Below are 11,707 nucleotides of genomic sequence, written 5' to 3' on the forward strand. Positions count from 1 at the left end.
TGTAGAGTACTGCTTTAAACAGGCGAGGCCCTGGTTGGATTTACTTTCAAAAGCTGTTTCTAGTTTTCTGCGATGCGATCTCGTTACTTTAGCATCCGAAGAGCCGAATTCGAGGATCGGCCTTTTTTTCTATAATGGGACCCCCTGCTTTTCCTCTCATCTTCATTTGGTCATAGCCGTAGGAAGAACCGCAGACGAGAGTACAGAGTAAACCCAGAACGGCAGCAGTGATTCTGATAAGTTTTCCAGCAAACAGAAGATGGCGTAACTGACTTTTATCGTGAGACCTACTTGAGAAGCGACTTCCGACCTTCCCTCCGTTATGAAGCATTTATGAAGAGATTCTCTCCCATCTCGGATGGATTACAGCTCCCAAGTTCACTACTTTTTAAGTTTCAAGTGGGCTGTCATGTGATGGTTACCTGAATCAATTCTCTCACTTCCTCTGGATTATTAAAACCTCGGGACTCTTCGCCGTTCTCTCTCTTTCTGTTTACAGTTTTACTTCAGGGTAAGGAGTCAGCTTTCAAGAACCATTTCATCCACTGTCTGAACGAGAAACGATCTGAAAGTTCATCCTTCGTTGGAGCTTGCCTGTAGCAGATTACGGATAGGAACGGGTGGGTTTGAGAAGATGGCGATTTTGCACTGATTTTTCTTAAGTGGCGATCATATGAAAAGCTGAACTGCATTGTGAAAATGAGCGTCTCTCTCACTGTAATGACCCTCAATCTCCTCGAAGATCAGCCAAATGGTAGTCCGAATTCGTGGGAGAAACGAAGGGACTTCTGTATCACGGTCATCAGCTGCTATTCTCCTATGATCCTCTGCACCCAGCAAGGTATTCTATTGGCTTCTTGATCCCCATCTGATTCATTTTTCGAAGGTCTTCTGTTTCTGTCATTGATATTTCGAAGGTATTCTTGTACTGATGTTTGGCGTGAAGGATTCGTCTCAACTCTTGGACTTATACTGACTTGATTGGAAAAGGTCGATGCTAGATATTCCTAAGCTGGATGGCTAGGACCTTGTTTTTTTCCTTATTTAAGCTGCCTGTGTCTTTTCTCTTTCTGGAATGTAGGGAAACGAAATTAGCTGGATTGCCGGTGGAAACTAAAAGACGGGATTTTCATATTTAAACGACTTACTGTTGTGTAATTGGATTTCCCCCCCTTTTCCTCTGTGGTAAACTGATGCATGTAATGGTCGGTTTTTAGATTTTGAGGCGGTTGTGTCTTTGGAGTTTGCAAGATCTCGGTCTTTCTGACGTGATGTCTAGGTGTCTGGAATCGAGGGCTCTAGCTTTAAGTTTTCGTTTCTGTGCCAACAGTGCATTTGCCGATCTTGGTCTGCTTTATGTTATGCTGATGAGGATTTATTATTTATTCTGCCATGTTTTCATTGATTTACCCTTGCTAAATAGAGCTTGTGTCATTCTTGTGGATTGAATTTCAGAGAGGCTCTCTTGGTTGGAAGTTGTATTTCCTCTTGGTGCTGGTGTTGAGTATCTTCTAATTTAAAATATTTGTGATGGTTTCTATTTTCTAGGCACAAAACCGCAATTGGAGTTTCTTCAGCAGGCTTTGTCAGGTAAATATCTGCATTCTATGTGTCCTTCATTTTTTTTTCTTTTTTCTAACCTTTTTTACTACAAGGATTATTGAATGATGAGGGTGAGGGGGGAACGTCTAGAAAAAGAAATGGAAGAATAAAAAAGAAGGAAAGTCTGATGAACCTGTTCTGTGGATGTCAAGTAAACTAGTTTATGATAGTTTCTGATCCTTACTCTTGAGTCTCTACTCTCCATGGTGATTTTATGGGCTCAATAACCAGAATAAATGTAATATTATAATTACCCTTTGGCCTAAGCTTTCAATGAACACAATAAACAATTTTAGCTTCATAATGAGACTCAACCTTGTTGTTTTTTATCAAACAAACAGCAGATTGAAGAAAAGTAGTTTTTTGCTAACTAGGCATTGCCCTTTATTCACTACACTATGCAGATCGATGCACAGAATTCCATGTTGCTTCTTCTAATTATACTGCTCCATACTGCCGAGTGAATGCTCCGAAAGTCTGTATAGCATATTTTCTTTGTAGTATAGTATGTAATAGTTATTTTTTCTATTCCCTTGCTAGTCTATATCCAATCTGGAGCATATGTGTAGCATTGCATGAGCAATGACAATTCTTTAGTTCCTTATTTCAGATTATATATTCTCAAATTGATAACCCTTGGGAATTGATTGTCTTATGTAATCAAGGTTATGATCAATTTGGGATTTCAAGAAGAGGATCTCAGGACACTTCAGATGAACATTGCACAATATTCTATGATAAGGAGAAGGTATCTAGCTATATCTGTTGATTAAATGGTTGCACAAGATGTTATTAAAATCACCCAACTGTCCTAAATAAAAATTGAACTGTGTAGGTCGAACTTCTAGAAGGTGGAACATTTTGGCTATCAGAGTCTCCCTCTGTTCCTGGAAGCATATCGTGGGGTTCATTAGTTCCTTGCATTGCAACATGGGCCATATCCTTTATGTTAAGCTTTAAGTTCTGGCCATATTAATCCTTTAATTTTAGTTTTTTGGAATGTTTTATGGTTTGATTCTTTGACCTGATTTCCACACATTTCAACTTAAGAGAGTTGAGCCCCCAGGCTTCAGTTTCCAAATTGTAAATACAAACATGGATGAGTTGAGTCCTCGTGCCCGCAGAAGAGGCGCATTACTTACCTGGCAGCACATAGCATCCTTGCCTCCAAGCCTACCTGTGGTGTATTGTGGTGGGTTTAATACACAAAAGGAATCGACAACTGGACGTTTTTTACTTGGGAGGTCAAGGTTCTCTCTCTCTCTCTCTCTCTCTCTCTCATGCTAATCGATACCAGATTATGAATAGCTGCTACATGAAGCACAGAACTAACATGAATTGCATAAATGATCTTAATGAAATTTTCATCATAAGAAATTGGTATCGGATAATGAATAGTTGCTAAAGGAGACAAAGAAGTACAAAAATGAATCACATGGATGATCTTACTGCAATTTTCATCATGAGGACCGTTAATGAAAAATTTAATTAGTTCAAGCTTTGTTATTTATAACTAAAATCTGTGTGTTTTGGTGATACCAGAAACTGATAAGCCTCCTAAAATATAATTTTCTAGATATCTACCCTGTAGTGAAGCAGCAGTATGGCTCTGCATATTTTATTTTCTCAGAAGGGACTAAATTAGCTAAGAGAGCTGGGAGACGTGGGGGCATATAGCTATTTGAGAGATGCTTGGTTTGTGATGGACCTTCCAACTTTGCATAATTTGAACATTTAGATTCACTGAAGAGATTCACCCATCACGTCTCCTTCTTGTCCACTTACCTTGGGTGAGACTTAACAAAAGTTAGTTAAGAGTTACTAGAAACTTGAGACTACTACAAATATTTAGTGATTTAATAGCTACTAGTGTAAGTTATGCTGAGTTCTCATCATGATTGATTCAGAGAGCATGGTATGGTAGGCGACATGAGGGATGCATGGCCCAATGCTCGGTTGAGGAAAAATGTCTCATTGATACGGACATATCATGGATTCAAGGGTAACTGGACATCATGATTTTGAGCTCAACACAAGAATTTTCTTCTGTGTAACCTCCATTGAAACTGCTTTTTTTGTGAGTGTGCAGGAAACAAACAGGGAGCTCTTGAATTCTTGAAATTGATATTTAGAGCTCTTTGCCTGTGCTGGGACCGCCAAACTCAAGATCTGCACATTGACTGGATTGTGTACCGAGGCCGTGCATTGATACCTGTTTCATGTGAAGTTGTTGATGACAATGAAAATGGCTCATATCCCTCTTCCCACTACCCAATATTTGCAGAGTTCATGCTTCCTCGTACTGTGAGGTTACTTGAAGAGCCGGAAGGTGGTTGATGAATCTTCTTTCGTTCTTTTGAACTTTTTTTTTTTATCTGCCCTTTTTAGTTGACCGCAGATGAAATAACTACCTCCTTGTTGTCTGCATCTCAAAAAATCTCATATTATCTCTTTTTAATCATGTCACAAACGAATTACCAGTTCCTGTTTCTCTTATCATCCTCATAACCATCCGGAGTCTTATTGAGTCTGGAGAGAAGGGGGAGCTTCTACGTAATGCAATAAATAGTGTCGCATACAGATAAAGAGTTCGAGTCCTATCTAGCGTTTTTCTATTCGAAGGGGAGGCTTTAATGCAACAAACTCAGCGATCATTTTTCTTCTTTTCCAAATACAAGGGAAAATTTTGAATGTTTCTTTTCCTATTGAGCTCTGTTGGCATCCAGTGGGTACACAAGAGATCGTAAAGCGAGTCGTGTTATTCATCTGTCCACCTGTGGCCAGGAGAATTATTCAAAGCTACGTGTCTGCACAGATGGAGATTCACCATGCAGACATGTAACGTGGCTACGTTTTCGTTCTTCTTCGATCCTTTTACCAACAGGCGAGGATATAAACACGACGAACAAGGACAACCCAAAAGAGAATGCAGGAAATTTTGTTGGAGACCTTTTAATTGTGTTGCGATCGACCAGAGAGAGAAAAAAAAACCCATGGCAAATCAGGCGAGGACGAACGCGGACACGCACAAGATGGGGCCAGAGGATTTGAAGAAGTACGGGGTGGAGGAGTCGAAGAGGCAGCCGGGGCATCACCCCGGGGAAGTCCTGCACCAGCGTCGTAGCTTGCCGTACAGTCTGAAGACGATGACCGCCGTGGGGTTTGTGGTCACCAGCGCCATCGCATACTTCACGCTATACGTCAAGAAGAAGCCGGAAGCCTCGGCCGCTGATGTCGCCAAGGCCGCCGTCGGCGTTTCAGACCCGGAAACCAATCGTGCTCTACGACCCAACTAAATTTTCCACCTCTCTGCGTTTGTGGTGTTATTTTGTTAATTAATTTTCTGTTTTATGTACCAAAGAGGAGGAAACTTGAGGTTATTATGGAAATGCATTTATTGTCCTTTTTTGTTTGACGTCGATTATGGGCATATAACTGGTTAAAACATAAGAGGTTTCTGTAATTTCGGTCCGTAATTTGATTGATAATAAGAAAACATTACAACCTTCTCTCAAGTGCTACTACTGCTAATCCCTATTAGAGACAGACCATATTAATCTCCTTCCCGTCAAAAAAATTTAGCCAAATGATCTTTCGAACTACAGATCTCACATCCAGCCGAGGAAAATCATCAAAACACCAGAATAGCGCTCCCCAGACCGCGAATCCCCTACGGAGATCAGACCCTCCGCAGGAGCTATCCTTGTGAGGTTTCCCCTCCACACAGGAGAGGACGGCGGCGGTGGAAGCGGAAGTACTACCACGCTCTTCCGCTCTTTCAACATTGTAAAATCCTTGCCGCTGCTCCAGTTTCGTCATGAGATTGATTGTGGAGGTAACATAATCCCACATTGGATATCTTGAGCATTATAAAGACTTTTATAATTAACACAACCAAGCATTCCTTACGAGCAGTGATGAGATAATTAAGAATGTGGGACAGGGTTCCCCATGCTTCTGCCTACAGGATGAAATCTTCTAACCTCTTTGAGCTCATCTACATTAGCTTTTTTTTGTGCCCTTCAGTTACAAAAGAATGAGAGGGTCCTATCAAAGGCGCGCACGCACATGTGCGGGCTCTGCGACAATCGGACAGACTCTTTGCTCGTATCTCCAGTGTTCTTCTAACCTTTTTCCATGTTTTGGTTTAATTCGTTTGTCTTCTGGTTTCCCCCCTCGACCAGTCGAAGTCACCTCAACACGCCGTAAAGAAGCGGAGATTTCCATCTTAATAATTGCAGGCACCGCATGTGAAATTGTCTTGCTGGGGTAGGCCCGCCTTCTTTCAATTCATTACTGTTGCCTCCAAAAGCTGGTTTACTTGTTAAAATTTGATCCAAAAATGTAACCTTTCTTCGTTCTGATTGTCAAAGCTCGGGGCCCCTAACATCTGTTTCTTTTGGATTTCGGTTGTTATTTTATAGACTCATAACTAATTTGTCTGTTTGCTTTTTATCCTGGAAATGATTTTTAGTATAATGATAGGCACTAGCGTATATTAATCGTAATCGTTTAACCTGTCGATTTGGCATATCCGTCCCGCTTCTATCCACCTGTTACGGATTTGAAAGAAAAAATACCATTGAAGGGGTGACCACACGATACAGACGATTTTGATATGATGTTTTTTGCAAAAAACAAAAACTGAATCTGTGTAGTTTATAGAACACATTTTCGTATTTTAAAACAGCTTTACAGTGTTGAATTAGATGTATCCTTGTGATAGTTTAATCTTCTCTTAATTGCCTTGCAGACACCAGTTGGTTCCAGCTCCAGCTGAAGGTAAAGGTGACAGACGACCAACCAACCAACCGAAGAAACAGACAGAAAACGCTGCAAATCCCAAAATAGCACAAATCCAACACTGAACTGCAGTACCCATTGGCTCCTCGGTCCCCCTTCTTTGAATCAGTGACGCTGCTTTTTTCTCTTTCTTTTGTAGGGAAGAATGGAGGATCAGTGCGCGATCTCGTCCTCTCAGTGTCCGGTGATTCTGGTCGTCCGCGCGCCTCTCTTCTTCACTTTTTCTCTTTTAAGCTCTTCTTCCTCTATGCTATCTCCTTTCGCCTTCCGATGGCAGGTCCTCTCTTTTACTTTGTGAAACTTCCTTAAGTCTACACTCCCCCATGTCTTGCAGCTTTTCTTTTCCTTGGGTCAAAAGCATTTCTCTGTATTTGGGACCCGCCATTACTTTAAATCTCACTACACCATTAAAATAACACCTTCCACTGCTTTGCTACCAACAACTGTAATCCATTCCATCCCCTTCTCTACTCTCTCCGATGTCTTTTTCTCTGCTTCCTTCCTTCTTTAACCCAGAAAAGGAGGACGTTGAAGTGAACACACTCTCTCTCTTTGCTGCCTGGTGCCTTCAGCTTCCTCTATCTGTTTCGTTGTTTCTTCTTCTTTCTCTCTGTTTGTGGAGCTGATACTTTGTGAAAAGGAACGGAAATGACCTCCAGATCCCTCCTCCATACCCCAGACCACAACTCCAAGGTTAGGGTTTTCTTCCTCTCTCTCACCATCTCTGTCTCCGTGCTGCTACTTCTCGCCCTTATCTTCCTTCTTCTCTATCTCTACTTCTCCCACTTCGATCGCTCTCGCACCATCCCCTTCGATGCGACCACCCCTCTGAAATTAACCAGATTTTCGTACAAGGAGCTCAAATCAGCTACCAGCTCCTTCGGCCCTGGCAATGCTATTGGCAAAGGCGGGTCCGGCTCCGTCTTCCGGGGCATCTTGCAAGATGGAAAATCTGTTGCTGTCAAGAAGCTCGACCTCTCCTGCTCCCAGCTCGACCGCGAGTTCCAAAACGAAATCCAAATCCTTGGCGGCCTCCGTTCCCCCTTTATAGTTTCGCTCTTGGGTTACTGCATCGAGAAGAAAAAACGGTTTTTGGTGTACGAGTACATGCCTAATCGAAGCCTGCAGGAGGCGCTGTTTGGAGATGGGCCTTCCTCGACTAATTTAGGGTGGTCGGAGCGCTTCGAGATTATTCTCGACGTCGCCCGAGGACTGCAGTTCTTGCATTTGGAGTGTGATCCGCCTGTGATTCACGGGGATATGAAGCCCAGTAATGTGTTGTTGGGTTCGGAATATCGAGCTAAGATCTCTGATTTTGGACTTTCCAGAGTTAAGTTGGAGGGCGAATTCGGGGTTGATTTTTTTAGTCAAGAACTGGGTCGGAGTCGGGAACTATGGAAAAGCCAAGAACTCTCGGGAAATCTGGCTCCAGCATCGGAAACTAACGAGGTAGATTTTACTCTAGCTATACAGGCTTCTTCTTCATGTAAGAATAGTAGATTAGATTTCAACACGAAAAGTACAAATTCAAATTGCTTGAATTGCGGTGATGCTGATTATAGTCATTATAATCCCAAAGGAAAGGAGGTTACCGTGGATTTCAGTGGGGAAGATTTGGGCAAGTTTATAAATTATGATGACGACTCTTATAGTGCTGATCATAGCAAAGAGTTGAATTTGAATCCTTCGTCTTCTCCTGGTGACGATGTAATCGCCAATTCTAAGCAATGGGGAAAAGATTGGTGGTGGAGACAAGATGGAAGTGGTGAGTTGTGTAGCAAAGATTACGTTATGGAATGGATAGGAAGCCAAATTTGTCCATCAGCGAATCCTGATTGGGACGAAGACAGTAAGACAGATAAGACAGAACACTCTACAAAACCTGTTTTGGATAACTCAAAAGTAAAACCAGGTGGCTTGGAGGACCCCCGATCCAGAGATGGCCCCAGTGGTCAGTCAAAGAGGAGAGATGCAAAGGATAGAGGGTGCGGAAAGAGCAACAAGAAAATGAAAGAGTGGTGGAAGGAAGAGTACTTTGCAGAGATCAGTAAGAAGGGCCACAAATTGAGAAAACTTGAGGGGAAGTGGAAGGACAGCTATAAAACCATGCACTTTGGTCTGGGTAGGAGGTTCCAACTTAGAAAGACTGGGCAGAGAGATAAGGTGAATGAAGAGAATGATCGTGGTGCAGATTTCAGCTTCAGAAAGGGGTGGAAGAAGAAGAAAAATCGATCGAGAAACAGTGAAATGTGGAGTGGGGATTTGTTCAGCAGGGAGCTCAGTAGTACAACGAGCATGAGAGGCACCATCTGCTATGTTGCCCCTGAATATGGTGGGTGTGGATACTTGATGGAGAAGGCTGATATCTACAGTTTTGGGGTTCTCATACTCGTGACAGTCTCTGGTAGGAGGCCATTGCATGTTTTAACATCCCCAATGAAGCTTGAGAAAGCTAACCTCATTAGTTGGTGTAGACAGTTGGCTTACAATGGCAACATTTTAGAGATGGTGGATGAGAGACTAAAGGACCAATTTGACAAAGATCAAGCAAGCTTGTGCATTAATTTGGCTTTGATGTGCTTGCAAAAGATGCCAGAATTAAGACCAGATATTGGTGACATTGTTAAGATACTAAGAGGAGAGATGGATCTTCCTTCCCTTCCACTAGAATATTTTTCATCTCCACCTTCAAAACTCTTCAGTAAGTCAAGAAGAAGACCTGCAACAGATGCAGAGTAAGTCACTGAGCTTTTTACATTCTGTCTCATTTCGTTTGGTCTGGAGATCACAGATAATTGGTCCTGTGTCCTTGAACGTGCACAGAACTTTGAGTTGTGAGAGGGATATGATGTAGGATTTGTTTCAACTTCTTTCTTGTAAATACTGTATGTTTCAGAAATTTTGGGAGTGGCCATGACTGCTGTGGTTTTGGTTCTATATTGCATTTACAGGAAATGAGCAAATATGAATTGAAGCAGTCTTTGATGGATTATCTGAGGTCCAAACAGAGCATTCCTATTGAGCCAAACAATTGTAAATTTCAGATCATCACTCCTCACTCTAGTAATTCTTCACTTCTTGGTATAAGTGATGATCAAAACTGAAATTTAATGAGAAGGCAAGAAAAGGCATCTTCCCCTCCATGACGGCATTTGTGTACCTAGAAGTGATTATGTGAAGCCAACGGGCGGCATGATCATGGTTGATAAAGCTAAAAAAATGAAGGAGGTCACCTTTTCGGCAAGAGATAATAGATATTCGATTTGGAACTGCTGCGTCATGAATGTTCACGGCTGCTCTGTGATATCATTTGATGTCCACTCCCTCACTTCTCCTGGTTCGCTTGGGTATACGATGCCATGAGGGAATATTATGATGCGATCGTCGGCACATTGTTAGGCTCCACAAAAAGAAAAAGAGTCGACCAGAAAGAAAAAGGAAATCGAAGAGAAAGAGGAAAAGACGATGGGATTTCTTCAGTTAAAACTGTTTCCCAATGGTTGTTGTTGTGAGAAACTCAGGAAACTGCAATTCCCCAAAAAAAAAAAACAAGAAACAATGACACAAAGGTGAAAGAACGGATTTTCTCTTTGAAGGGCTGGTAGCATTGAATCTTAGAAAATCTTCACGAGAAAACTTCATACTGAACTGTAGATTATCAGGAACTTTGTGGGTGTTGTGTTTTCTTTTTCTTGGCCCCGTTACATCTACCTGCAATCTGGTCAAAACATCTAAGAATTCATGCTTGATTAGCCACACGCAGCTTTGTTTCTCTTACTCAGGTAACGGAACTGTTATATGGATCATAAAACTCTGTTATTAAGAAAAGCTAGGATTTGCAAAAGAAGATGATCTCACTTTGTTTTTTGTCTCTGCTTAAACTGATCTTCTGCAACATGACTCTGAACTTACCGTCGCATCCACTCAATCTTGGGTTCTCTCCGTGATCTTTCCAAATGATTTAGACGAAATCAATAACAATCTGTGAGCAGATAAATGTGTGGAAAAAGAACAGTAATGTTCGTGTTAAAAACTTTCTCTGTTGGAACAATACATATTTACATTTTATTTCTATTTTTTTCAAAAATAACAAAGCCATCTTAGCTCAGAGGTAGATCGCATGACTTTTAACCATGTGGCCATGGGTTCGATCCCCACAGACGGCGAAGTTTTTAATTGTTCTTTCTTTGGATATTCCTCACAAAACCTATTTGCAAAAAAAAAAAAAAAAAAAAAAAACTTCTTTGTTCAAGTTGGTGACTTGCGTTTGTGTTCTTCATTTGAAAAAAAAAGTCCATCCTCCTTGTTTGAAAAAAAAAAAAAATTTTACCTTCTTAGACGTCTTCACTTCATATGGGCAATAGTGTGGGATAAGATTCCCCTGCTTAGGTACATGAGGGGCAACTGTCGTAGCAAATAGACATAGTATTATCACTAACTTGTTCTATCAAAAGGATAAAGATCATAAAAAAAATTATGTTTTATTTTTCCGTGCTCTAAATCAACCATTAATTAGATGTTGCAGAGAGAACTGTGCTGTTTTCATGAATATCATATTTGGTGTCTATATCAACATTTTTAGAAAAATTCAACCTCATAGAGTGGGGCTCCTGTTTGAGAGTATTTTGTCTTTGGGATAAGAATGTTATCCTTTTTAGAGGTTTCTGAAAGTTTCTGATTACCACTGGTATGTATCTCTTCTTTGTCTCTGGCTGCATTTTTAATCTCTTTCATAGCTACAAGGCTGTGATTGGGTGCATCAGAAGATTTTCGGTTAACTATGGGACACCTATCCTGGTAAGTTCTATTTACTTCACCAGATTGTTTATTATTAGCAGCATCAGTTGCGTCCACTCTGTAAATATGTATTGTGTCTACTGGCACTTTCTTATGCTGCAGTAGTCATTTCTTTGTTTAGCAACTTCCACAGTAAACTTTGACACTCGAGACAGCTTCAGTAATACAAAAATACTATCTCAGGCAAATGCGTAGGCATGACAATAATTACAATAGCTCATCGCATTTCAGTAGTGCCGCAAATGGACAACATCCTGATTCTTGAAAATAGGATGCTGGTAATCTGGTAAATTGTCGTTGTTTGTCCTCGTTCCTTCTCTCTAATCTGGTAATCTCGCATGATCTAGGAACAGGAAAATGTATTGTTTAATCGATGAATGAATAAGAATAAGATGAGAAGGATCGATGGATGCATGGTATAGCGAAGAATCTAGTTTTTGAGTTTTTTTCATGAGTAAACAGAATGGAACTAGTCTTTATGGGAGATCGTACTCAGTAGTTTAAG

The 11,707-nt window shown here is 41.0% G+C and overlaps 2 protein-coding genes and 1 non-coding gene across 4 annotated transcripts; all 3 read left to right on the forward strand.

Annotated features, from left to right (window-relative positions):
- Positions 1 to 98: 98 nt before the first annotated feature.
- Positions 99 to 4,977, forward strand: LOC137946134 (uncharacterized). Of its 2 annotated transcripts, none has more exons than XM_068792334.1 (7): positions 99 to 841; positions 1,549 to 1,590; positions 2,268 to 2,350; positions 2,438 to 2,538; positions 2,637 to 2,846; positions 3,510 to 3,604; positions 3,692 to 4,977. In XM_068792334.1, the coding sequence occupies exons 1-7, from the start codon at positions 700 to 702 to the stop codon at positions 3,937 to 3,939; spliced, it is 921 nt and encodes a 306-aa protein (XP_068648435.1). In that variant the 5' UTR covers positions 99 to 699; the 3' UTR covers positions 3,940 to 4,977. The 2 variants fall into 2 exon arrangements, with proteins under 2 accessions (XP_068648435.1, XP_068648434.1); XM_068792333.1 differs by having other exon boundaries at positions 105 to 841; positions 2,637 to 2,852.
- Positions 4,978 to 6,500: 1,523 nt separating this feature from the next.
- On the forward strand, positions 6,501 to 10,167 carry LOC137945828 (putative receptor-like protein kinase At1g80870). The gene is made up of 2 exons (XM_068791874.1): positions 6,501 to 9,140; positions 9,357 to 10,167. Exons 1-2 carry the CDS (start codon positions 7,054 to 7,056, stop codon positions 9,361 to 9,363), a joined length of 2,094 nt encoding a protein of 697 aa, XP_068647975.1. The 5' UTR covers positions 6,501 to 7,053; the 3' UTR covers positions 9,364 to 10,167.
- Positions 10,168 to 10,499: 332 nt separating this feature from the next.
- TRNAK-UUU (transfer RNA lysine (anticodon UUU)) lies at positions 10,500 to 10,571 on the forward strand. The gene has a single exon. It is a non-coding gene; the product is annotated as a tRNA-Lys (tRNA).
- Positions 10,572 to 11,707: the final 1,136 nt, after the last annotated feature.

The sequence above is a fragment of the Aristolochia californica genome, unplaced genomic scaffold, assembly GCF_029961685.1.
Source record: "Aristolochia californica isolate CCGP_79_NKW_82.1479 unplaced genomic scaffold, dmAriCali1.0.hap1 SCAF_12, whole genome shotgun sequence".
In the NCBI taxonomy this organism is placed as follows: Eukaryota; Viridiplantae; Streptophyta; class Magnoliopsida; order Piperales; family Aristolochiaceae; genus Aristolochia; species Aristolochia californica.